The sequence below is a fragment of the Stegodyphus dumicola genome, chromosome X1 (assembly GCF_044657685.1).
Source record: "Stegodyphus dumicola isolate Sdum_Otavi_A_Nest chromosome X1, ASM4465768v1".
Taxonomy (NCBI): Eukaryota; Metazoa; Arthropoda; class Arachnida; order Araneae; family Eresidae; genus Stegodyphus; species Stegodyphus dumicola.
Window position 1 is genome coordinate 32,628,142 of NC_140780.1, and position 26,970 is coordinate 32,655,111.

General features: G+C 32.9%; 2 protein-coding genes across 7 annotated transcripts in view; one reads left to right on the top strand and one right to left on the bottom strand.

The window, feature by feature from the left end:
* The window catches only part of LOC118184526 (GTP-binding protein 8-like), a 113,461-nt gene extending 106,005 nt beyond the window's left edge, over positions 1–7,456 (bottom strand). Inside the window, exons 1-2 of one of the 3 annotated variants that reach the window (XR_015038718.1) lie at positions 6,891–7,456; positions 2,742–2,840 (exon numbers count right to left, since the gene is read on the bottom strand). Coding sequence is in view for 1 of the 3 variants with exons in the window: in XM_085808188.1 (XP_085664314.1) it covers positions 2,742–2,840; positions 6,891–7,199 (408 nt within the window). In the remaining 2 variants the exon portion in view is untranslated. The remainder of the gene's footprint in view (positions 1–2,741; positions 2,841–6,890) is intronic. The other 2 variants (XR_015038719.1, XM_085808188.1) reach the window with 2 other exon arrangements.
* A 5,989-nt stretch (positions 7,457–13,445) lies between these two features.
* The window catches only part of LOC118193674 (ankyrin repeat and BTB/POZ domain-containing protein 1-like), a 120,053-nt gene continuing 106,528 nt past the window's right edge, over positions 13,446–26,970 (top strand). For 2 of the 4 annotated variants that reach the window (XM_035364794.2, XM_035364797.2), the window contains exon 1: positions 13,447–13,600. In XM_035364794.2, coding sequence (XP_035220685.1) covers positions 13,545–13,600 — 56 coding nt within the window. In that variant the 5' untranslated portion in view covers positions 13,447–13,544. Of the gene's footprint in view, positions 13,601–26,970 lie in introns of all 4 variants that reach the window. The other 2 variants (XM_035364795.2, XM_035364796.2) reach the window with 2 other exon arrangements.

A 26,970-nucleotide genomic window follows, 5' to 3' on the forward strand; every position in this document is an offset into this window, starting at 1 on the left:
AATAGAGTTTGTAAAAAAAGTTAAAAACATTTCTCCTAGTAATTTACTCATGGTTTCTTTTGATGTAAAATCATTATTCACCAATGTCCCAGTGGAGGGTGCATTAAGATGTCTAGAAACCAGACTTCGCGAATTTCATTTCTCTTGCATCGAAATTGATGAGCTAATTTCTCTCACTCAACTCTGTTTGAAACAAACACATTTTGTTTTCCAAAATAAATATTACAAGCAAACTGAGGGATTAGCCATGGGAAGCCCCCTCAGTCCCATCCTGGCTGATATCTACATGCATTATTATGAATCAAAATTGTTTGAAACTTTAAACTTCCCGGCATGGTTCCGCTACGTAGACGATACTTTTACTCTGTTTGAAGGTAATAAAGATGATTTAAATAAAGTTCTTTCAACAATGAATTCTATTGATCCTGCTATTCAGTTCACTTTTGAACTTGAGACTTGCAATTCTCTTCCGTTTCTCGACATTCTGGTCACACGTAACACATCAACTTCAGTACTACGGTTTACCGTAAACCTTCATCGGTTTGCCTTCCACCACACTTTAAATCATGTCATCCGACTAAACAAAAGTTAGCTTCATTTTATTCCTATGTTTTCCGTGCTCTTCAAGTTTGCTCCTCCAAACTAGCCCTTGATGAAGAACTAAAGTATTTAAAAGCAATAGCTATTGACAGGGGCTTTCCACCCAACATTATTAATCAAGCAGTTAAAATATTCTCATCCCAACACACTAAAAGGCACAATCTTGTTTTAGGAGATTATAAAAATTCTGTTGTCATTCCCTTCTTTCCATCAATTAGCTATAAAGTTGCACATATTTTGCAGAAATTTAACTTTCGGGTTGTTTATTCTCCCATCAATAAAATTCCGAGTTCCATACTCAAGGACCCCATTCCGGATATGAATTCCTGGGGTATTTATAGGATTCCTTGCCAGTGTGGTTTAATTTACATTGGCCAAACTAAGAGAGCCTTAAAATTTCGCGTCAAGGAACATGAGGCATATGTTAGAAAAAAGGAAACACAGAAGTCTTCTGTTGCTCAACATTGTTGGTCCGAAAACCACACTTTCAGTTTTTCTGCTGCCAAAATTATTCAAAAAACATCTTCCATTGGAGAACTGGATTTTCTAGAGGCATTTCACATTCATAAAAATCTTCCTGTTCTAATTAACGATCCTAATTCCAATCCAAATTTGCCTTCGGCCTTTAAAGAAATTATGTTTTAGTTCTGGTTTTACCAACAGATGGCGCCACTTGCTTATTCTTGTCCAGGCTTTCTTATCTTATCTAATCATTATTTCCTATCTTGTTCATTTGCGGTTTTGCAGCTGAAGATGGTGGTTCGGTAAAACCATCGAAACTAGTCCTGTGAAAACTTTGTAAATATAACGCTGATTTTTGTTGTTTGATTTCTGAATTAGTATTTATTTGGCGTGTTATTGTGTCTTAATTAACTTGGTAGTCTCAATGTCATCATTTTCAGGTAGTCTATATTTTGGGGTACCCTTTGGATTATAATCAAGCTGTTGTTTCACCTTACGGTTAACTGAGTATTTTGTCAACCGTATCATGACATGACTGCTTGGACCCTATTGTGATGTGATTGGTTGTAATGCATGATCACACAGATTTTGTTTGTTGGAAGAATATTTCTCAGGCTTATTTCTGCATTGGATATCGGTTAGGAAGTACGCTGCTGTAAAATGGTTGCTTGTGATGAGATTAACCTGAAGTTTCTGTAGAATTCCGAATTAATGGGAAGGAAAGTATTGATCGACAAGTGTGTAAATAAAGGTTTAATCAGTAATCGGTATAAATATACTGTTTGTACAAAAGATATGCATATGATCAAACATAAAGATTGTTCACATGGCTTTCAATGGGTTTGTCATGAGAAAGGTTCAAATGCTATCTATAAAGTGTTCCGATAGAAAGATCATGGTTTGAGGAGAGTCATTAGGGTATTATTGAGATTTTAATTTTTATGTGGATGTGGGTTTGTGAGGCTAATACTAATATGACTGAATTAAATAATAACAATGATAAGGTTATAACTGATTGAAAGAACTTTTGTATGGATGTGCGTGTTGATATATGTATTTGTAAAGGTGTAGGGGTTCCAACGTCATTGTTGTAATAGACAAGAGTAAATTTGGTAAAAGGAAATATAATAGAGGTAAACGAGTAGAAGGAAACTGGGTGTTTGTTGATATAGAATGTGACAACAGGCGCCTTTTTGAAGCGGTTGAGGACAGAAGAAAAGAAATTTTGTTGGATGTAATTCAACGGAATATCTTACCTGGAACAACGATCATATCTGATTGCTGGAAATCGTACAAGTGTCTTTCTGATAATGGCTTCGCTCACCTCTCAGTAAATCATCTAGCGACATTTAAGGATCTGGAAAGCGGAGCTCATATCAATACTATCAAAGGTATGTGGGTGTAATAAAAAGGGATTTTTGAAAGAAATGCCACTGACAATCCAGCACTATGGAAGGCACTTTTGATTCTTACTTTTGTGAAATTATGTGGCAATGGCAGTAAACAGAATCTAGTTAATTTAATTTTAAAGTTTTTGGATGCTGTTAAGGAATTTGATGAAAATGTTGTTTAGCCCACTGGTTGGTAAGATTTCAAAATTCGCCAATTTTGGCACGTTGTTTTTTCATACAATTTTATGCTAAATTACAAACTATAAAATTGAATAAACAGATACCTACTGGTTTTTTTGATGTTTTTATGATCAATCCAGGAACATTTTCAAAAATAGATTTTAAAACAGATGATTTCCCAACATTACTTCTTCCAATAAAGACAACCTAAAAAAAATTAAGCTTTAGTTCTTTTCATAATGTGCACAAAATAACTGAAAAGTCTGAAAATTCCCAAATCTTTTATTACATAAAAGATAAAAGAAAACCATTCAAAATAAGAATTATTTGACATTACATGAGGAGACTCAACTAAGAATGGATAATATGAATGTTAAGTGAAGACACACATAATGACAATTTTTTTACTCATATAGTCAGGTCTTCATATGATGAACGAGCTCTACTCTTATATGCGCCCTAATATCACCAAATGTGGTAATATGTGTTCTGCACTGGATTTTGGCGTGATTGTGTGTTGTATGGCAACCCTGTTGACATTGAAAAATCTTTTGGTGGAGTTCTTTAATTGCTCGTTGGTTCGTGTAGTGCGTGTTTTGAAATGGCCTATGTTGCAATGATAGACGCGGTAGCAAGATTTCAGTCGCGTATTTTAGATTGTGTGGAAAATAAATTTAGCATTAAAAGGTACGATGTTGAGGTTGTTAATGAGTCTTTTGTTCATGGGTGTATTTATTAGGATTGAAGTGTATTTTTGGAATTTCTGTGGGACTTTTAAAACGGAGTCCGAAATGCAGAGCTGCAATGAGAACTCGGATGAAGAAAGGCATTTCTGATAGTTCTTGTGTGGATTGGCAGTCAAATGGTTGCTGATAAAGTTTGTGGCTGTCAGCAGAGTTTAAGATTTGGATTGTGGTTTTCATGTAGTATGTTAACTCTGGAGGAAGTTTTTATCGTCACTTTTCAAAATTTTGAATCTCAGAAACACATGCGATATAGCAAAATCGTGGCACTTTTGTTCAGAGACATTATGTGATTGATGAAATTTTATTCAGGAATGTATTATGGTAAGTGCATTTTATTTTACTGTTTTTATTTTGTAGAATGTTATGTTCATTGTTTTTTTAGTATGAATTTCTGTTGTTATTGTTTTTTAATTGTTTGTAATTTAGTTTAGTTTATTTGGTTGATTTGTGCGCAATGCCTAGATTGTGAAACTCTTAGAATTTTTTTTTTTTTTTTAAGTTTAAACAGAATGCTGTGTACATGGTATTCTTTGAATTTTATTGTTGTTATGTTAATTTATTGAAGCAAGGTGTGCGTAGTTCGTACATTCCTTTGCTGCCTAGGAAGTGCAATTCGTAGATGTTTTTCCAAGTTAAAACATATTGCTGTGTACATGGATTCTTGTCAAATATTTTTGGTTAGAAACTTTACGTTTTTGCTATCTAAATTTTTTGGTTTTGGGATTTTTAGATTAAATTATGTCTTCAAAACGTGGTTTTCGCGTGGAGACATTTTAAGCTTAAAATTCGAAATGTAGACAAAATATTTAGGTAGTAATATGGCGGTGAGAAATTTGGCAACCTGAGGGCACATATAAGAGTAGTTCCGATGAACGTTAGCTTTATGGGTTGATCTTTACATTATGGTAACTTGGCAATTTTTTGGCGAAAATTTGGCAACCAACTCTCCTACAGCAACCCTCTATTTTTTTTTCCCCGCCGCCATTTTGTCTTCACGAAGTAAAGACATGTTTCTTTTCTTTTTATCTCCTGAACACTTCTTCCAACAATCTACTAGCCGAATTACACTTATGCTAGAAATTTTATCAAACAAAACTGCTTAATCATGACAAATATTCACTGCAAAATTAGGAAAAACTGCACAATACCATTCTCCTTACGCATTTTTCAAAATAACACATACACATAAACCATGTACAGGGCGACTTATTTTTACTTAAAAAAACATCCCAGAATTGCACAAAAATGGCATTGCGCACACTCTTCACTATATCCATGAACACTGCTTTTTTCTCATAAATTACAAAAATTTCACGAAAATACGTGACAATTTTCTCAATCTTTAAACCCGGTAAAAAGAACATATATGAAATTACCTGATCGCGAAAAAGTATTTACCCTTTACAAATATGAACATTTCCACATATAAAATAAATAAAATATCCAAAAACGTTTACCTCTAAATCATCTATTACATTATACACGTCACCAACGAATTCATACCGCAAGCATTACAAATACTTAGTACCAAATATTAAATTATTTCCATGCACGTTTATTTCAACTTAAACATATACCAAATTCCTACAAACATAAAATTCACAAAATAACTATCATTTCATTAAAATATAATTAAATTCAAAAACACTACTTAAAATATAAATGAGCACATACATTAAATTAATAAAAATTACCTTACAATCCTAATTACTTTAAACTAAATCATTGCTAATAACAATTTTCCCAATAATACCAAATTCCTTTCCACCTTACATTTAGAACAATGCATAAAAATAATATCCTCAAATAATTAAAAATACTAACTTACCTAATCTTCTTCAGAATCTTGATTACGTGGCGGATACACTTTTCTAATTCATTCAATAAAATTATTGAAAGATTTTTTCTGCGAATTTTTCCTCCATACTTCCTCCGCTAAATAAAAAGCAAACTTCTCTTTATCACAATGCCTAAATACCCATTTTGAATTCACTTTGGTTAGGGCCATGGGATCCAAAAATTAAACAACACTGTTTCACACAACACAGAATAAAGCTAAATACAAAATTTCCACATTTTTCCCCGATTTCCCCCCTTTTCCGATTAAAGAACCGTAATTCGTCCATTAATATCACATGACATATCCCATGATTTCTCATTTCCCTCACGCAAAATAATGCGTAATCGGAACTGAGTACTGCTCACATTATTACCAAAGTCCCAGGTAGTAACCTTTATCGCCTCCAAAATGTCGCCAAACTACCAGTTACCATATTGTAAAGATCAACCGCTTTATGAATTCATTTAACATTTTTTTGGGCGAAATGCTGACCAAAGCATTAATTTCTATAACAAAATTAATTCCAAATACACTGATGGACAAAATTAAAGAAATACCAATAAAAATGCATGTAACTTGAATGATTTTGCAGCTAAGATCATCAAATTAGCTCAAGATCTTTATATTTTGTCACCAGATTTATTTTATCCCCAACCACACTTCTAATTTACTTTGTTCTTCGGTGCAAATAATCATCTTAGATAGTTAATGCTCAGTACAAGTGCTTGCTTCTTACTCTTGAAAACAGTGGTCAGTTTTGGAAATGGATACCTTAGAAGTAAGTCTACATGTAAACTCATCCCATCATTAGAAATTTCCAGTTTTAGAAATTCTCTTATGGAGAACTGTTTGTAAAACATTAGCTATGTCACATTTTCTCCCAGAATGGTAAACTTAAATCTGGGTATATTGCAAAATTATTTTTTATTCACTAAAGTCTTTAATGGCTCCATTTTTTTTGGTAGTTTATCAGCTTTTGGAAGCTCTTTCAGTACAAGGTAAATTTTATTTAACAACATCCTTCAATGAACAGACTCTCATTAAATTATCTTTTCTGACAAATTTTGCAATTGTTTGCTTACATACAACATACTTAGAACAGTTGTTTACATCATGAAATATATATTTATGTCTAATGAATGAGACAAAGAAAATAATGATTACAGAAACTGGAGATGATAGAATTTTAGGCTCAATGACATTATGTATTTTTATGTCAATGCTTGAGTCCATTTAAGATCTTACAGGCATATCAATATGATTTTCTATATAAAAGCCTCCAAAACATCCAGCTTAACACATATACTGAATCCTCAAATTGTAAATCCTAACTCTGCTCACATATAAAGACGTAAACTTTGGTTTATTAACACATAAACTACAATTTTACATTTATTATTCATTTTTGACACAAAAACCTGATTCTGCTTCTTTTACTACGTCTTAATTGCAAATAATTAGCTTCTAGCATATCTACATAAATGCATTTTATGTCTGTGCTGTTTTTGCATACAGATTCCTCAATATTAAAGACATCCTAACATTAAAAGTCTACATACATATATTATGATTTTTATGTAACATAGAGACAGGAAGGAATTCCACTATTCATTACAAGGACACACACAGTGAAAACGTTCACAACGAAATTAACATCTGTTTCTCACTTACCTCAGGTAAATCATGTTGCGGGAATTTCAGTGGATCAATTGTAGCAGTAATAAATTTAATTTCATGGCCAACTTTAGGAACAAATAAATTTTGAGCTATTTGCATAGATTTCAAAGTTGGACGGAATAATAATTCCGCTTCCGTAAAAACTGGAATTTCAAGATAGTCTCCCAAACATAAGAATGGATTTTTATACATGATATCATTAGTACGAGATATACAGCTTGAAAACCTGACTGTAGTACGTAAATATCGACTCATTTTGATAGCATTTAAACTAGAACTAGCAAAGAGAATATACCGACTCATTATGATATTGGAAATAATATGCTACTTCTGAACAGATTGATCATTCTCCCCGCAACCTTTCTGCGTGTAGATAGTGTTCGCTTAGTGCTCTGAGCCCAAAGAATATGTATTTATTGAGTTCTTAATTTAATTTCTCTCTTCTTCATAATTCTCATATATTATAACACGTTCTTTGCCGAGCCTTTGCTTTTAGCGCACATTGTTTCACGATGCGTTGAAATGGAACGTACGTCTCCGTTTTAATCCGAAATCCTCCAATTCTGCAACGCTATTGGCTCCTTAGAAATTCAGAGAATTTGCTTGGATTACCATATTTAGCTTTTTATCACTTACTTGGCAAATAAAAAAATCCAAACCAAATTAATCGTCTTGCTCAATACAGAAATTCTTTGGCTAATTCTTTGGCTCAATATTGGTATAATAATCAAAATCATAAAAACAACCTTGTATTTAGCGTAAGTATAATGAAACAACAAGGTTGTTTTTACGATTTTGATTGTCACATTAGCGTGTTTCTCTTCTAGTCTATTAGTATAATAGTTGAGTATAAGATAATTTTGAACTAAACTGATATAAACATATCCTACAAAGCATAAAAGAGGTATTACATAAAATAAAGTAAACGAAAATTAAGTTTTAAGCAAGCAAATGACGAAAAATTGCATTGAAGCGCAATTAATTTTCAAAAATCTTATTGCTTAAAAAAAAAAAAAAACTTATTTCACATTTAACTTTTTTTAAATTAGTACATCTAGTAAAATATTCAAGTAGAATCTCATTTATCCAAATTATTGGGACAAAACCAATTCAGATAAAACATTTTTCCAAATCAACTATTATTAATATTCTTTTCATAAAAATAAATATACAAATAAACTATTGAACATGCTATTTTTGAATTTACTGACATTTCGAGTACATTTTTCGTAAATTAAATTTCAAATTTTTAATTTCTAAGCGCTTTACATTATCTTTGATAGCACTGCAGAAAATTTTAATTATTCTAATTTCAATTATTTTTTAATTTATGAAAAAAAATGCCACATATATGATGAACAAAACTAAGTTAAGAGTGCTCAATTCAAATGCATTAATACTTAGAAAATAGTGTATAAATTTTATAAAGGTGGGCTTAATAAAAGTCATTAAAAAATTTTCAATGACTAAGTTCTGAAATCCTCTTCTTAACATATTGTTAATAGATACCTGAGAAGTATGCATAGTTAATTTCCAGATTTATACAAAAAAAAAAAAAAAAAAAACTCCAAATAATAAACAACTGGTTTCACTTAAGGAATTTTAACAATTAAAGGAGGGTCATTGAATAACTGTATCAACTTGCAAATTACCGCAATTATTGAGACAATGTTTTTTTTTTTTTTGTTTGTTTGTTTGTTCTTGTTGTTTTGTTTACATAATCATCTATAACAGTAAAAGTAATGTCTGTTTTATGACTCGAAATGTATTTTCTACAGAGATATATTTTCTAATTTGCTGGTACACTTTATTCAATTTACATTTTCAAAACTTTCAGAATGCAAATCATATGTAGTTCAACATCGTCTATAGTACATTAAATAGCTCTTGAAAAATTGTATGCTTATTAATCCTGAATGTACACTGATTTAAGAGCCTTGTTAAAAAATACTCAGGAATTTGATTAATTTTTCTTAAACTGCCATATTATCCAACTTAATTAAATTTCACTTCAGAAATCTGTCATCATTTAAGTCATTTTTCAGAAATTATATATAATTTAACCGTAATTATGTTTCAGCAGTAAATATGAGAAAGAAATTATTACACTTATTAACATGTACGCAGTATTAGCCCCCCCCCAAAAGTTTTAGCAGGACAAATATAATCTTACATTCTTCTTGATAAAATAAATGTTAATCAATCCGAATTTGAACATTACTGGAATAATAATTTTAATGCAAGAAACAGGATTTTTAATCTCTTATGAATCTCTGTTTCAAGTGCTTTAATAAATTCAGTACCAGCTAGGAGACTGGAAAATTAATTTACATTACTAAAATTTTACATTAATATCTTTTGGTAGTACTTCTCAGGAATATGTTTTTCAGCAGACATCTTTAAACGTCTTCCTTTTTTTATTGTACTGTCTGTTGAATTCCATTCACAGCATTTTAAATAAATAGTAAGGTCCCCTTTCAAAAAAATACCTATATTTAACCTCAGAGAATTAAAAGATTAAGTACATGAGAGCATATTTATATTGTATATTTTATTTGATAAATTTTATTATCACCTCAACCATTTTTTCTGCAGTAACCTTAAAATGTGTTTACAGAGGCAAAGGTGGCCATTTCTTAATTTCTATATGAATTCCCAGTAAATGTATTTAGATGTACAAAACAGGATCTAATGCTATTAATATTTCCAATGGAAACAGTACCTTTATATTAGCATAGGTGCTTTAATAGATACACTAATGTGCATAGAAGCAATTTTTTTTATTTAAAAATAATTCTCTACCACTATGTGTAATTAACAGTGATCGGGTAATGTATATAATATATATTCAGCGATGGGATACAAAAAATTTATGTTCATACATAACACATATGAAGTTACAAGATAAGAATATTTTAAGAAATAATTTGCTCCCTAAATAAATCATAAAATTAGCTACTAAGTAATTAAAAATTGCTCAATGAATTATTACAATTCAGTTTTGAACCATTTTTTTAACATTACTCTGCTACAGCAAACTGGTCGAGTCCCAACATTGTGTACATAATATTATCAACACTTTTTATTAATTGTATCAATGCTGTAAGTGCTCATAAAGTTATCAGTTAAACATGTTTAATGCATTATACATTTGTAATTAAGACATTTTATTAAAAATAAGATAATAACATAACTATTACACATGTTACTTTACATTTGTTCAATTATTACTTTTTAGATGGTCAGTTACAGTCATGATTTTAAATATAAATATCTTATATCACGTCAAATGGTATTTCCAGAACTAGATTATATATACATGATTGCATTTATGGAAATTGAAAAATGATGGAAAAATTAAGTCATCTCTTGTAGAAAATTTTTTTCTTTAATATGGTGTAAGGTCACCTCACACAGATATGTATACCTCACATCTTGATTTCTTAGACTTTACGAAAGTGTTCATCAAGACTTGTGGAACTGCATGCCACTCTTTTGAAAGTGCACTTTTCAGATAACTGAAATTGTATCTTAAAGCATCCCACACATGCAAGTATTAAAAAATTCTAATGAAACAGATGTGCTCGTTTCCTTCTGCATAACAAATTAAATGTTGCCGTAATATTTGACACTGCTGAATATAAAGCATCTTCAACATGTTTCAACATCGAATTTGGTTTTAATTAGCGTTAAGAATAATTTGGGGAAAGCAGCATGTTGTGATTTTTAATACTAGTGATAAGTTTCAGGGATAAATGTCGATAATATAAAATAAAATTAATATCTCATTCTCATTCTAACATGTGGAGCTGTTATATAGCTGTTATATTATTTTTTTTATAAAAACATGTAGAGCTGAATGAGATGAGAACATTTAATGCCACTTCAGAAGAAGTGAGAAATTTAGTTCTAACTCCAATCCAGAATTCATCAAGGATTTTTGTGAAAACTCAAGTTTTACAAAGATAATAAATAGCTTTACAAAGTCTTTTTGCACTTTATAGAACAGGTAATTAATACAATCAATGTCTTTAAAAGCCTAATCTCATTAATGTAATTCTTTAAAAGTCTTCTGAATGCAGTTTCTTTAAATTCAACTATTGAAATGAATTTTCGCAACCCCAAAATTTTGATTTGAAACCTCATTTGTGGTCATGACCATAGTTTAAGAAACTTTGATCCAGACAATCAATATTGTTTACTTCAAAAATATCCTATAGATTAAAGCATAAAATACTGTATAAACCCATGTGTAAGTCGATCCCCTGGCTTTTGAAAAGAATTTTCGGAGAAACAAATTTGTCGCATGAGCGGCCGCCGCTGATAAAACAGCATGCCTTTGTACTTGATAAAATTACTCACACTTTAGCGAATTTTTGTTTATTTCCATTTTAGCACATGATAAAATTTTTAAATATGTACAAAATTTTCAAAGAATTTCATTCCAATCCTTAAGTCAGAATCTGCAAATAAATCATGAAATTCTTTTTCAGTCATTAGCGCTTCATCATAAATTTCACCACTCGATTCATTACAGCTAGTGTTATCATCACTTCGTAAACTGAAAACAAAATCGAAACAAATTTAATAAAAAAAACTAAGAGATAAAATGGAAAGAATAAATAAAAATTTTGTGTTTTTTCCATATGAATGATATATTTAATAATCAATTTCACCAACGTGTCATTGATCGACAGATTATTTTTATTTTTAGGTTCCACACATAAGTCGAACCCCTTCTTCAAAGTTTGATTATTTTTCTTAAGATTGTCGACTTACACATGGATATATACGGTATATGGAATCTCGAATTTGTAAACTTTCAAGTTCTTTAGTGAAGTTTTTTTCATAAATGGACGGTGATCAAAGAGCAAGTCCCTTAACTACATTTCTAGTTCAAAGCGATTATATCTAGAAACATTCAGGACAGAAATTACACCTCTGATTCTATTGTCTCCAGGTAATAAAGACGTAAGAAATTGTTAACAATACTTTGCTGGAGATTAAAAATCGATGACTTATAAAGTGGAAAAGATCTTTACACATGGCAATACAGTTGAAAGTAAACATTAACAGAAAATTGTCATAAATAATAATTGCTAAAATACATGCACAAAGTTAAGCTAGTTGAAAATATGAGTAAGATTAAAATTATAAAGTAATTCCATAAATACAAGAAAATTTTTAATTTCAATACATTAACTTGGATAGCAAACTTATCAATGTTTTATAATTTTCATTTAAAAAAATTATTCTCTAAATGTCCTAAAAGCACTTATTTCCAAAAAGCTATTTAAAAACAGACAATCTTGGAAACAAGGGCCATTGGGACTTAATAACAGGTCCAATTTTAAAATCAAATCAATATATTTGCTCTTATGTGAATAATTTTTAAACATAAAATATCACTATTTATAAATCACCTCCATATGAACGATCAAAATCCGAATAAATATTGACAGCTTCACAATCAGAAGACTGGAGGCCATTCAATTATCAATTGCTTTTCTGCATCAGTAGGTTTTGTGCTATTTGATACAGGTTTCAGTAATTTAACTTTTTTGTTTGGTGGTTTTTCTTGTTTTGAAAGACATAAACACACTTACTTGTAATAGAATTAAAAAATAATCTGACTGCACTGTAATAAATTGTATTTGTTACACAAAATGCAGCAGAACATCCAGAATGCATCCTATTCATTCTTCAAATATAGTGATGAAATAAGTTTAAAAATTATGCATATTTCTATTTCAAGACAAGTAAATTTTGTCTCTTCCAAGATACCGGCATGTACATTCCACTGATAATGAAATTACAACGAGATCAAAATAATTTATCAGAAAAAAAAGAGAATATTTCTTTTCCAGATGATAGCATTACGCATAGATGATGGTAGAAATAAATTAAAAATTTTGGATGCAATCAATGGATTCTTTCTATACGGAATCCACGTGGAAAATACGATTTTGCACAAAGTTTTTTCTATAAACGTTAAGCACAATCACTGTACATTGCAATCAGTACGCTATTTCATTATTATAATTATTTTCATGTTTGACTAAATCTTATTTCCTTAATCCAGTGTTGCAAATGGTTTTAAGAAAATATAAACTATAGATTTTCTTACCTTCGAAGTTGGAAAATGGAAGTTCATCACATTCAAGTACAATATCGTGCATATCCCCAATATGCTCCCTTAATTGTAGATTAGGTTAATGAATTTCTGCTCTAAAATGGACCAATTAAACTACCTCCTACTGATTCAGGACATACATCATGCACATAATGTAGGCGAAATAAATTAAAACGAAATTGAAAATATCTTCTCGCAAATTTCCTTTTTAAGAATAATCTATCCAGAATGAAATAACGGAATCCAGATGAATAACTTTGTACACAATGCTAGAATATTATGCAAAAAGTACAACTTGTCAAAACACTTAGGCCAAAGAATATGTATTGACATAGACTTTCTTTGCTTAGGCGGTGGTAAAATTCTGCTACACAAATTCGCCAAGAAGTTTTCGCCAATTCATACGACAACCCGAGAGGATTTCGTTCAGAATTGAGACCCTCCTCAGCTTTGGACATAGCCATGTATTAAGTACGAGTTAAGTAGATATCATCAAGGCAAGTCGAAAGTGAAAAATGGACAAATATGAATTGTTTTTGTCTTGTAGGAAAGGCGATGTTCGTCGTTTACGGTACGGTATTTCATACTTAAATCACTTTTTTTTTTTTTTAAGTGAGCAGATTTTATGCAGTGTATAAATAAATTCATGTAATGGCTTGTGGACCACAGTTTGGCAATTATTTGGCTATTTACGTGATGTCCCTTGGCAAGGTTTTTTTTTAATCATGTTTTTCAGATTGCTTCTCGGTTTTAAGCGCAAGTCGTGGTAATAATGTATCTATTTTATCTTCAAAAGGTGACGCTTCTAAATTTTAAGGTAAAATCCTAATCTAGCGGCCCCGGCTTAATCCTAGTATCCGGTGCACACGGGATTTGACTACTTTTGGCGACTTTATGATGAGCAGTGAAAACGGGACATATATGATGAGTAGTTAACGGGTCATTCAAAGAAAATATATATTTAAACATAGTAATATACTATGTGTGTATATACATATACTATGTGTGTATAGTATATATATAGACGTTCTTTGGGTCATTTTTGGTGTTGGCGATAATTTTCAAAGTCGCGCCAAGGCTGCACCGTATACTAGGATTTTACCGCGGCCCCTTTTTTTGGGTGCCCCTTGGATTAGTAACAAATTTTGTTTAATTTTGGCAATGAAACCCCATTCCTGTATACCATGATAGTTTTAACTTTTAGTTTCCTGATTTTTTTTTTTTTTTTTTTGTAATAAAGTAAGCGAAAATAGAATGATGTGTACATGGACAAAGTTAAGGCTGAGCGCAATACCTGGTTTGTGCAGTTCTCTGATTTTTTTAAGTTAAAATAGATGGATTTGTACATGGACACGGTAAAAATATATTTACGGGTACTCCTTGGCGAAAATTGGCGATTTTTGGCGGCACATGGATACTGAGGTTGTGCAGTTCTTTGACTTGTTATTTTGGCTTGTGTAGCGGCGATTTTTGGAATTGCACAAACTCGGTATCCACGTGCACATCGATCTATTTTCACTTAAAAAGAAATCGGAGAACTGCACAAACTTGGCATTGCACACTTCCTTGACTTTATCCATGTACACATCAACCTATTTTCACTTAAAAAAAACATCAGAGAATTTCACAAACTAGGCATTAAGTTCTTTCTTGACTTTGTCCATGTACACATCAAACTATATTCACTTAAAAAGTCAAAGGAGCAGCCAACAAAAAATATATAATCTCAATAAACCACATTTTAAATCACACAATGAAATAACATAAAAAAGGAAATACAAGATATTGCATATACACACTACAAAAAGGAAATAACCAACTTAACCATATTTATAAATTTCTGTGTCTTCAGTCTGTGGCATAAAAAATTCCTTAATAGCATCCAAAAACTTCTTAAAATTATCTGAACTAGAATCTGTACACTGGAATTGCCACATAAATTCACAAAAATAAGAGTAAAAAGTATGCTCCGTAGCGCTGTTATCGTCTGATGTTTGATCATATGCAATTTTTTCCTACAAACAGAACACTTAATAATGGCTACTAAGTAAACCTTCATTTACACACCAGTCAATTAATGCTCTTTTGCCCTTTCTTTCCAAATCGTACAGAAACTTCAAATTAATCTTACCTCTTTTCATCGTCTAAACCGCAAAACCAGCAATGTACTTCTTAACCAACACACACCACAAGCTCTTACAAATCTTTTCCTGTAATTCAAAATTTAGTGCAATAATACAACCGATTATGTCATAATAGGGTTTCCATAACTATCAACTATTCATGTTACCATAAATGAAACAGGTTAATCTTTGGATTATGGTAACTTGGCGATTTTTTTGGCGAAAATTTGGCGACCAACCCTGCTACAGCAACCTGTTAGTTTTTGTTTGGACGCCATTTTGTCTTCACGAAGTAAAGGCATTTTTTTTTTTTTCATCAACATTTTTTTCCAAAAATCTGCTAGCCGAATTACGCTTATGCTAGAACTTTTCTGGAACAAAAGTGCTTAATCATGACGAAGATTAGGTGCGAAATTGGGAGAAAGGGAAGAATCGCAAACTGCTTGCCGCGTTTTTAAGAATTGCACATACACGGTATCCATGTACACGTCGACCTATTTTCACTTAAAAAAAATTCCAGAATTGCACAAAAATGGCATTGCGCACACTCTTGACTTTATCCATGTACTCTGCTAAAGTCCTAGCTAGTAACCTTTATCGCCAAAATGTCGCCAAACTACCTGTTATCATATTCCAAAGATGAGCCATGAAACAACTTGGCAATAAAGGAACAACAACTTCATGATAATAAAAGGGGCACTCTTCAATTTACTCTAATCCACGAACACCGAGTTTGTGCAATTCTTTGACTTCTTATTTTGGTTTTGTATAGCAGCCATCTTGAAATTGTGCCTTCCTGGCTCTGATCTTGGCGTCAAAAAAGAATCGCCAAAACAACAAGGGGCTAGCAATTGTAAGCTTTTACCAATGAAATCCTAGTATACGGTGCGGCCAAATAATGTAGAGCGAAGCGAATGACAAAACAGTCAATGGAATAAAAGTCAAAAACGTTCAACTATAAACAAATATTTATTAATACAGTCAAAAGTCTTTAATCCGGACCTTAAAGCTACAAACTTTCTGCGCATGCGTAAACGCATAATATGTTTACACAATATGCACATAATACCTTTACGCATAATTTATGCACATAATATCTTTACGCATGCGCATTTAATGTATAACGGACGGTATAAGCTAAGCTAAAATTATCTAATTTTCTATTTCAGTTAATGTTGCAGATTGCGTTGTTCCTTAATCTTCTAATTGGCTCCGGCTTATTATTTTTTGCGGACTCTTAGAGCAATTTTATAAAAGTAAACTTGAATTTTCGATTATGTCAAAGAGAATTTCCGATTCTGGAGCTGCCAAAGGATCTACAAAGCGAAAGCATGTTTCAATGTCCATTAAACAAAAAGTGGAATTGCTGCAAAAAATGGATAAAGGCATATCTTTTGTTTCTCTAACTATTCCGAAATCTGTTTATCAATTTCACGCTGCTCTGTGGGGGGGGGGGGGAATGTCGCTGCGCGTGATGAACTGAAAGTTGATCTGTCGGCACTATCCTTATCTTCAGGGCAGATGTTTTTATTTTATTCGGCTTATAATTCCTTAGTAAATGTAGTATTTCATCTCGATGTACTCCGTGTTTGATATGATTTAAATCAAATTCTTCGTCATTATAAATATCACAAATACACGTCAAATAGTTTTCTGGTTGCAATTTTCTAATTTCGACTATGTATGCTTAATGTATGCTTTACGTATGCGCGCATTGAAAGAAATGTTTAATAAAATAAACAAATAAATATTAAGCTTTTTTTTTTTTTTTTGTAAATTTTTATGCCCTTTAGATCATAATTGCTCTTTATTTCATAAATTACAATTTCATATTTTTAATTTTATAATTTCTGCATGCCATCATACCAGATTTAAATTGATGATCTATAATCCGGAAGAACCGATAATCTGAAATCGCCGAAGTCCTGACAAGTCCAGATTAAAGACTTTTCACTGTAGTAAGCAAAACAAATTTAACTATAAACAAATATTAATGAATTGTAAACAAAACAGTTTTACCCAAAAAGAATGCTTATAATTATTGGTTTTTCCAGAATATGGTCCTGGAGAATTTGCTCAAATGGATCCTTGTCTTCACATAAATTCAGTGAGGTACAACTCAAAATGATGTCGAGAAATTCCCCGATGTTTTTTATTTCTCCATTTGGCGCTGCCCAAAAGTCTCTCGATTTTCTGAGTGTTTACACCAGTGTCGGGATCAACAAAATTGTACCTGTGATTGACTTTGAAATGTTGTAGACCAGCTTCTTCCAATTTAGTTGTGCTGCAGCCCTTCCAGGAATTGGAATAGATGATTGACCCTTCTTTGATGTGATTTGTTATCACATCTAATAGTACTGGTAAAGAACAGTTTGGAACTTTAACTTGAAAGCATTCGTCTGTTTCATGGCAAACGCCACCAAATGTACTCTGTTGTGGAAGAATCCGACCAACATTGTTCTTTTGTTTTGTAAATAAGCTCTCATCTATTTGAACTATTTTTTCTGAACCACCAATTTTTTTTTTTTTTTTTGCTCACATTCCGCTAATACTTCTACACAAACTTCTTTTAAGTAGTTGTTCCAATCTACAACTGTATTATGATAAATCTCAAAGATGTTAGAAAACTCAGTCTGGGCGTTTTGAACTACGTACCATTTTGAATGCTCCTTTTCGTGCAGCATGTTGAAAGATTGCACTGCCAGCGTACTCTGTCACAAAAGGACAGTTTCGTTTCACGATTCTGATCGCATGTTGCATTCTTTGCCAATATACCTTTCTCTTGAAAAAAGAGACTGCATCTTCTACAGTTCTGGGTAAATCCCAAATTTGCATCTTTTTTTTAAAACAAAAACTAAGATGGAAGATAAAAGGAAAACGTGGTTTATTTTGAATGAATTCAGAGAGTAGAGGACATGGTCCCAAACGAACAGTCCCCATATGGTTGTAAGATAGTTGGCGGAATTCTACATTATATGGTGATTTTTCGCTTGCGCCTGGCTAATGGAAAAGTACCGAAAATTGTCACCAACATCAAAATGATCCCGTTTACTGCTCATCATACATGTCGTGTTTACTCTTCATAATAATGTCGCCAAATCCTGTGTGTACTGTATACTAGGATTAAACCAATTGTGTAAAATTTTGCACCAGTTTGTAAAACTGAATGCTTTGTATTTTCAAAGCAGATTTATATAGCTATGTCCATTTTAATGTTAACTTATTCATCAGAAGTTGAGAGACATGCATATTGCTGGTGATATACGTATACAGCATAAATATGCCTTTGTGTGCAATGAAAGCAAGTACTTGAGTTTCTTTTGCTATTATAGAAGAACTGATTTTAGATTCAATTTTTAAACAGATAATCATAGATTATAATCATGAAAGTTCTGCAAGGAAAAGAAGGTATTTTAGTTAGTAAAAAAACGCCAACAGGTTCTCTGCTGAAGTAAACCCCTCATTAGGCCTGTTTCGTTACTGTCAGAATCATGCCTCTGGAAAAGATGAACAAGTGTCTCAGGCGAAAGGTACTTGGTTTGCTAGAACCAAATGTTCTTCTGAGAAAGTTATATTGCAAGCATATATTTTTTGTCTGGTAGGACACTATGAGAGTGCTAAACTACACAGTAGCATTGATAATCGTGTAACTTCTGAAACAATCGGGGATTGGTATTCATACTGTTGCTAGATGATTACAGGCAGAATGCTGCGAAAAACTATTCTAAACGAAAATTGGCTGTGTTGATTGCAGTGTTGAAATCAACGAAACCAAAATAGGAATACGACACAGGAATAGTCATTGAAGGAATGTGGATCATTGGAATGTTTCAGAGAGAAATGACTTTTGGCTTCAAATATGTCCAGGAAACAATAGATCTGTGGAGACCAGTGGCGTAGCGACGGGGGGGCAAGGGGGTGCATGATGCCCCGGGCGCTGCTCCTAGAGGGGCGCCAAATGGTTTCCAAACAATACTTTCCGGAAAATTTCAGTTTTTATTTTGATCGATTTCTGGAAAATATATTTAAAATTAATAACTATTGTAATATAATTAATTATTTATTTTCTTGATTTGTCTGATAAGATGTGTAATAAAATGTTTGCAGTACATCAACCAAAACGTTCTTTCTGACCATTTTATTTCTCCAAAGTAGAGATATATTTTTATTTTTTTAAACGAAATGCACGTATATCTCCCGCTTTTTATTTTAAAACGATAACACGACCTTGTCCCGAATTTCTCAAACATATCCAGTTTCCAAAATCCGATTCCATAATCTGGAAATAACATTTTTTGAAAATCCTAACGCTTCCGCTACAATGGATTGCGTTTGACTCTCCTGTAAACGACTGATGGCCTTCCAGTCTACCGATTCAACTAAGTCATCTTGCTAAAACATCGGACTGACTGCTACAAACAGTCAACTCTTTTTCAATTGTTGCCCACCAGCGGCCGAGCGGTAAAGTCGCTGAACACTGGTAGTTCGGTCCGAGGTTCGAATCCCGCGAACGGGCTGGCTACATGGGTGTTTTCGTGGTTTTCCCCATGTGTAACGTGTATACGAGCCAGTTTCCCTTAGAAAGTCCTCCACGAAGGCATCCCTCCTCTTAGGCAGATAGCCCTAGTGTGCTTTGCCATAATTAAATACACCACCACACCACTTTTCAATTGTTTTTAAATCTCCTACTACAAAAGGAATGCTGCAGGTCGCTTGTCACTCCTTATCTTAAACACATAGTTTTCGACGTCACAGACTAAATTTGCCTATTCCCAACTTTGTAAACAAAATAATTTTCCTTTATAATCTATTCTATTTCCTTTTGTTCAAAAAGATTGTCGATTATATGGTTATTTCATACCGAACCCACAACATCCCCTAATTATTTTTGAGCAGTGAATGTGACTGCATGACGTTACTCCACAGTAGAAAAGAAACGGAACCTAAAACTCCACTACAGATCTATAGAGAAAATGTTTTTCCAAACCTAAGAGTCTCACTTCAAATACTACTTACTATTTCATTATCAAATGCTAGCTATGAACGTTCGTTCAGCTAATTAAAATACATTTTCACATATTTATAATCAACAATGGGACAAGATCCCCTAAGCCATCTAGCATTTTTAAGTGTGGAAGGAAAAAAATTTGAAAGGATCGACTTTGATGAAGTAATGATAAATTTGCTTTTCAAGACTTTGATGAAGTAAATGACAAATTGGTGGAAGATATGCTTTTCAAGAGGGTTTGTAGTTCTGAATCCAGGTGTTGTTCATCCGCAAGGGCAGCAAAGTTTATTCGCGAAGGAACGGCTAGTTGTTCAATACGAGACAAGGTGTCTGCAACAATATTCTGCGAACCCTCAATATAACGGATATCTTTTGAAAATTGCCCTATGAAGTCTAGGTGTCTCATTTGACGAGGAGAAGCTTTATCCTAACGCTGTTGAAAAGCATAGGTTAAGGGTTTGTGATCTGTTACGATCATGAAAACGCGTTCCTCTAGCATATGTCGAAAATATTTGACAGCTTCATAAACTCCTAACAATTCGCGATCGTGAGTGCTGTGTCTGGTTTGTGCTGGTGAAAGTTTTTTTTAGAAAAATGTGAAAGTGGTCTCCATAATTCTTGATCTTTCTGTTGTAAAACTGCTCCTATAGCTGTTGTTGATCCACGCTGAGCAACGTCAACGTGGAGAGACATTAGGTTATTTTTGGGAAGCAGAGGATATGAAAAATATGCTACGCCTTCGCCGGGAATCGAACCGCGGACCTCTGGAGTACCGGCCCAGCGTGCAGAACCACTACACCACGAAGGCAGGCTAGGAAAGAGGGAAAAATACCTTATAAACGTAGAGTGATAATAGTTTAGATGCGGAAGGATACTGCAAAATTTGTTGCCGAAATTAAATCATGTTTGCATTTTTGGAACACTTCGCGGGATTCTGTGGTCCAGGTTATGTAACACGTTTATCGTTTTTCTTGCTCCAAACCAAAAAAGAATTTAGAGGAGCTTGTATGGTCGCTGCATAAGGTAAGAAACGTTGATAAAAATCGAGCATAGCAAGATTCTTAAGTCCTTCACTGAAGATGGTACGGGTATATCGGGGATAGCGGTGACTCTGTCTGGAAGCGGTCGAACACCATCAGCGGAAGTTTCATGACCAAGAAAGGATACTCTCGGTTGGCCAAAATTGCATTTAGAAGGATTAAGACCGACACCGTACCTTTGAAAACGTTCAAAAATTGTTCTCAAATGTGGTAGGTGTTCTTGCTCTGAAGAGGAGGCGATTAAGATATCATCAAAATAAGGTACACAAAAGTCGAGGCCGATTAACATCTCATTCATGAAGCGTTGGAATGTTTGAGCAGCATTGCATAAGCCTAAAGTCATGACCCGAAACTCAAATGGTCCAAAAGTCGTAATAACCGCAGTTTTTGGAATATCAGCTGGGTTAACGGGCAATTGGTGATACGCCCGCCCAAGATCAAGGGTTGTAAAAATAGCTCTTCCCTCTGAAACTTGCATACAGTCTTGAATGTGAGAGACTGGGTAACGATCAGGAATTGTAGCTGCATTTAACCGACGATAATGGCCACACGGGCGTCAGTTACCATTTCGTTTCCGAATTAGATAGAGCCCATAAACTTTTTGAAGGACGGCAAATTCCCTGTTCTATCATGTATTGAAATTCTTCTTTGGCAGCTTTAAGCTTGTCCGGAGGTAAGCGTCTTGGTTTAGCTGCAATTGGAAGTTCGGTGGTTTCAATATAATGTAGTACATCGTGCTTGGGTTCGAAAATACCTATAACTGGGCGCGTGTTTGTAGGGAATTCTCTGAGGAGTTGATGCCATGGGGAGTTACCCGAAATCAGTTTAATGCTCAAATCTTGACTAATGCGAATTACTCTCGGAATATATCAAACGGTGATTCTTAAGATCGACAAGCAGAAAATTTTTGAAAAATGTCTGCGCCACTAATAGGACTTGAAACAGTAGCAATAATGAATGGCCATTGGATGTTGCGGCGCAATTCTAAATCGACAGATATCAGGCGTTCATCAAAAGTTTGAATAGGAGTTCCATTTGCTACATAAAGTTGTAACTTGGTAAGGCGCTTTTGTTCGTGAAAATGTGGTGGAACGACAGAAACATCAAAAAACAAGAACGACAAGAAACTTAAGCCCGAATTCTTTTCGATGAGAAAAAGGCGTGCAAAATTCCGGCCGCTGTCGTTCACAACTTCGAGCAACAGCCCTTCTCGTTTCCCTGGTCGTTATAACGACACGGTGGGCGGCATTTGTTTGCCTTGTTTCCAAATTTGTGGTGGTTAAAAACAAATACTCGGGTTATGAATACCCGGCTTTCATAACGTTTCCTCAGTGGGCTACGACGCGTATTTCGACCACGTGATGTGGAGCGGTTGCGCTGAAAAGGTTCAGCTTGGATGGCTACTAACTGAGCAACCTGTTTGGACAAATCATCAATTTGAGCCTGTAACGCCACAATAGCAGGAGCCTGCACTGCGTTTATTTGAGCTGGAATTGTCAGCTCGTGAATTTTATCAACGGTTTCATTAGGTTTTTAAGTGGCTTCGTACTGGCTGCTAAAATGGTTTGCATGTTAGATGGGAGTCTATTCATCCATATTGTTTTGAGAATGTTATCCGTTAGGTTACCGGCGGCTAGACATTTTACATTTTAGACAGCGATTGAGAAGGCCTCATATCACCCAACCGTAAATCGTGCAATAACTGTTTGATTCTGTCTCGGATTCTTCATAAACAGAAATTAATTTTTTTTAAAGATTTGTATTTGTCCGTCGCCGGTGAATTCAGAATTATTTCACGAGCTGATTGCAGTACCTCTGATTCTAACGCGGCGATCGCTGTATAAAATTGAGTTTCGTCGGCAGTAATGTGACTCAACTGCGCATAAAATTGAATGAACCATAACGATGGGTCTCGGCGACAAAAAGGCGGTGGCTTGCGACTCGCGAAAATTGTAAAGCAGCATCGTTGTCATCCACTTTAGATCAATCAAATATGCACAGTAATAATATGTATAGAAAAATAATCACTATGTATATAGTGACACAGTTTCTTGGTACTTGAAATCAGAGAAATTGGCGGCTCAAATACAGTAGACGATACATATATCCGCTGAAATTATGACAGAAATATGTTGAATCGCCGGAATGCGGCACAACGCTTGAAATGACATGTGAAATGTCTTACTTGCATCTCATCACACTGGATAACTTACTGCTGCTCAGAATTTTGACATATAAACTCCATATTCGTGCAACATTGAAGGTTGCTATTCGTAATAAATACGTGTCACCAATTATGGTAGTACAATCTTTTGAGACAGATCGTTAAATAATTATAACAATTGAATAGAATAAATATTATTTTGTTTTTGGTTGCTATGGGTTACCGGACTGGCAGAATTGAGTTGTAGTAGGCAAGTTGCCACATATCTATTTATCTATAATGTATATTAAACTTTTAATTGTTTAAAAACTGTACTTTTTAAAAACACTTATATAAATATGTAAAATAAATAACACCTTTTTAACTAATTCTAGATCATCGTACGTCCGATTTTTGTGCCGACACAGATGCATTTCCTAATCCAAGGCTAGTAGTTAGGTAGTGATTATTCTTAATATATTTTTGAGTATTTTATGGCAGATTCAGCATTTTATTATTATTTGAATTATTTTCTTATTGAGAATATATTCTATATATTATATTACTGAAAGTTTTTAAGGGGGGCGCCAAAAAGGTATTTTGCCCCGGGCGCCAGTTATACTTGCTACGCCACTGGTGGAGACTGATACTGCTAATTCAGAAATGCGTGGCAGGAGGAGTATGTTCATTCTTTATACTTTCTACCTTATTAAAATTACATATGAAAATTCACTGTAGAGTTTTAAGAATCTTTTTTACTTCTTTTTTTAGTGTGTTATGCCAGTAATTATTTTTTTCCATGCTTGGGTGGCTCTATTCGGTGAACTTCAGCATAGGTGACTGTATATAAATAAAATATGGTATATATAATTTCCAAAATGATTGTAAAATTTACTATTTTAAAAAAGGAAAATTTAAAAATTTTCCTTTTTTTTTATTGTATTACAGATTTTATTGTATTATTGATAGTTGGACCAACTCTGTAAAAATATGGAGAAAAGGAAAAATATTATAAAATCAGTGTAAAATAAAAGTTATGCACATTAATACTGAATATTATTCACAATTTTATTGCTCTAAGTGTTTTTTTCTCTAAATCAGTTATCTCCCCCCAAGCTGTAAAGTGATTAATTGGTGATTTGTGGCCTATGCATTATATGTTTGAAATTAAGTCTCCTAATTATTATTTTCTAAGAACTAAACAATTGACTTAAAAGCAAAAACCAGGTTTCTAAATAATAGCAAAATCAAATTTAACAGTCCAAAAATATACCTTTTTATTAGCAATCAAAATCTGATGATTTGAAATAAGTTTAACAATCAAAACCAAATATTAATCAAAAAGCATTAACTCTTTGAAATCCAGACCCTTCGCTAACTTGTATCCTCAAAATACCGAACTGTGCGAAATACTTTTCCAGTTTCACAGCAATTTCCTTCCCTCCCCGTCCATTAACGCAGAAAATAGGTATGAAGATTTCGAATGGCATCCTTTGTACTTTCTAACAAAGATTCCATTAGGCTTTGACCCCGTTCTTTATAAAACTATTCTGAAGGTCAGACCAACAAGCCTTTCTGGCTTTGTTGTGATCAAGACTGAGATTTTGTTTATTTCCGTTATTTTTATAGGAAGGAGTAAATTGATTGAAAATAAATATAACCCTTAAATTTTTAAACTGAACTTTTATTGCTGTTTAAAGCTTAAAAGCACACTGTACCACAAAAGAATCAACAATGAAATGTTACAAGCAAACAAAAGATAAGAAACCTCTTAGGACAAGCTGTCTACAGTAAACTGATACAATGCATTTGGGGAAACTGCACCTGCTACTGCATACCTTTAAGAGAAGGGAAGAAAGCAAGATTACAATCTTGGCTGTTTTCAGGTGTTTCTGGTTGTATCAATGTAGAGCAGTGTGGGGTGGATTGGTTGTGAAAGAGTTAACAGTAAAGTAAAGCAAGAAACATTGAATAAAAAAATGTCAATTCAAAAGAATTAGTTTGACCATGTTAACAGTCTAAATGTGAGAAAGCACCACACAACAAACATGAATAAATTAACTGAAAAATAAAAACCTAAATTAACTGAAAATTAATTAAAAGAAGAAATGAAGATTTAAACAGTAGAAAATTAGCAATCTGGTTTTAAGATTTTCATGTACTTCATATAAAACTATAGTATACATAATACAGCAGCCAAGTGTCAAATAGCAATCCATAACCTATGGAAACCTCAGAGATTGTATGATGGCCTAAGAGGTCATGTACAGCTTGAAACCTATTAGGTCACATGCTAATTTATGCAACATTTTGATTTCACTCTTGCTTCTTTCGTTCAAAACTTTTTGACAATACTGTGCATGTGCTAAACAGTGCTGTCTTCTTAATTTTTAAAAATATTGCTGGCCTTAAATTCTGTTCCCAATGCCTGCCTTAAATTCTATAAAATTTGCCATTCCTAAATTTTATTGCTTGGTGCTTCTCTAAATTCCCAAAATTTTGCCATCCCTAAATTGTGCCACCCATTGTGAACATACTAGATGCAATAGTTTTGCTGACTTAGCTTATAATACAAGCTTATTAGCAGCTTTGATTATGTAACTTTTATGATAATTTATATATACGAATATGAATATTGCTATTTTATTCATTTTGGTGATTAATCATATATTTGATATAATTTAAATTATTTTGTATTGGAAGATTTTTTAAGTTTCTAAATGTCAGATGTTTCTGAAACAAACTTTAAAAAGAAAACAGCTTTACTAAAAAACATTCACCAGTCAGAACATTGCAAAACTAAAACATCAACTGAAGCAAGATCCCAAAAAAACAATTAATCTTTTATAGGTAAATAACATCAAATATAACAAAAACAAGATGCTAAAGAAAAATTATTCAAAATTCTATAGCAGCAAAAATTGGCATAAGTTTGCAGGACTAGTTTTGAAGATTGAGTAGAACCCTTTCTTCAGCTGTAAAAATGAAAATAATGATAAGGAAGCTTGTGCTTATTTGATAAGAATAAACAAACATTTCAGAACTCCAATAAATTAAGGAAGAGAAAAAGGAGCTTGCAGTGTCACCTATTGACAAAAAGTGAAAGTAACTATGAAATAATTTCTTTAAAAGCTGAAAGTAAAAAACAGTTATGAATTTGGATCATTAACTAGAACTGAAAGACTTTTTTATGATTTTATATATTTTTTAGATCCTAGAGACATATCACGTTCATAAAAATTTCTCTTTTTATCAAAAGTTAGAAAATTATATAATTTAGTTGTAAATTCTAGGAAAATATGTATTAAATGTTAGGGTACTTTATGTATTAACGCAACCACCTTGCTGCAGTTGGGTGATATTTTACAGATGAAAAGGTAAAAGCTACTTATTGAGTGCAAGTTGATGGTTTTTGTGCCTTTTTCTTTAGAAGGATTCCCAAACTATCGATATTTATTGTAAGTCAGTAACATGTGAAAAAAAAACATACTTTAGCAGTTTAAAATACAAATTTGAGTTATTAAATGTGGAGTACATGATAAGTAAAAAAAATAAAAACACATTCTTCAAATGCTTCTGAAATTTTTGTGCATTTTTCTTCTCCTGAAGTACACAACAATCTGTATT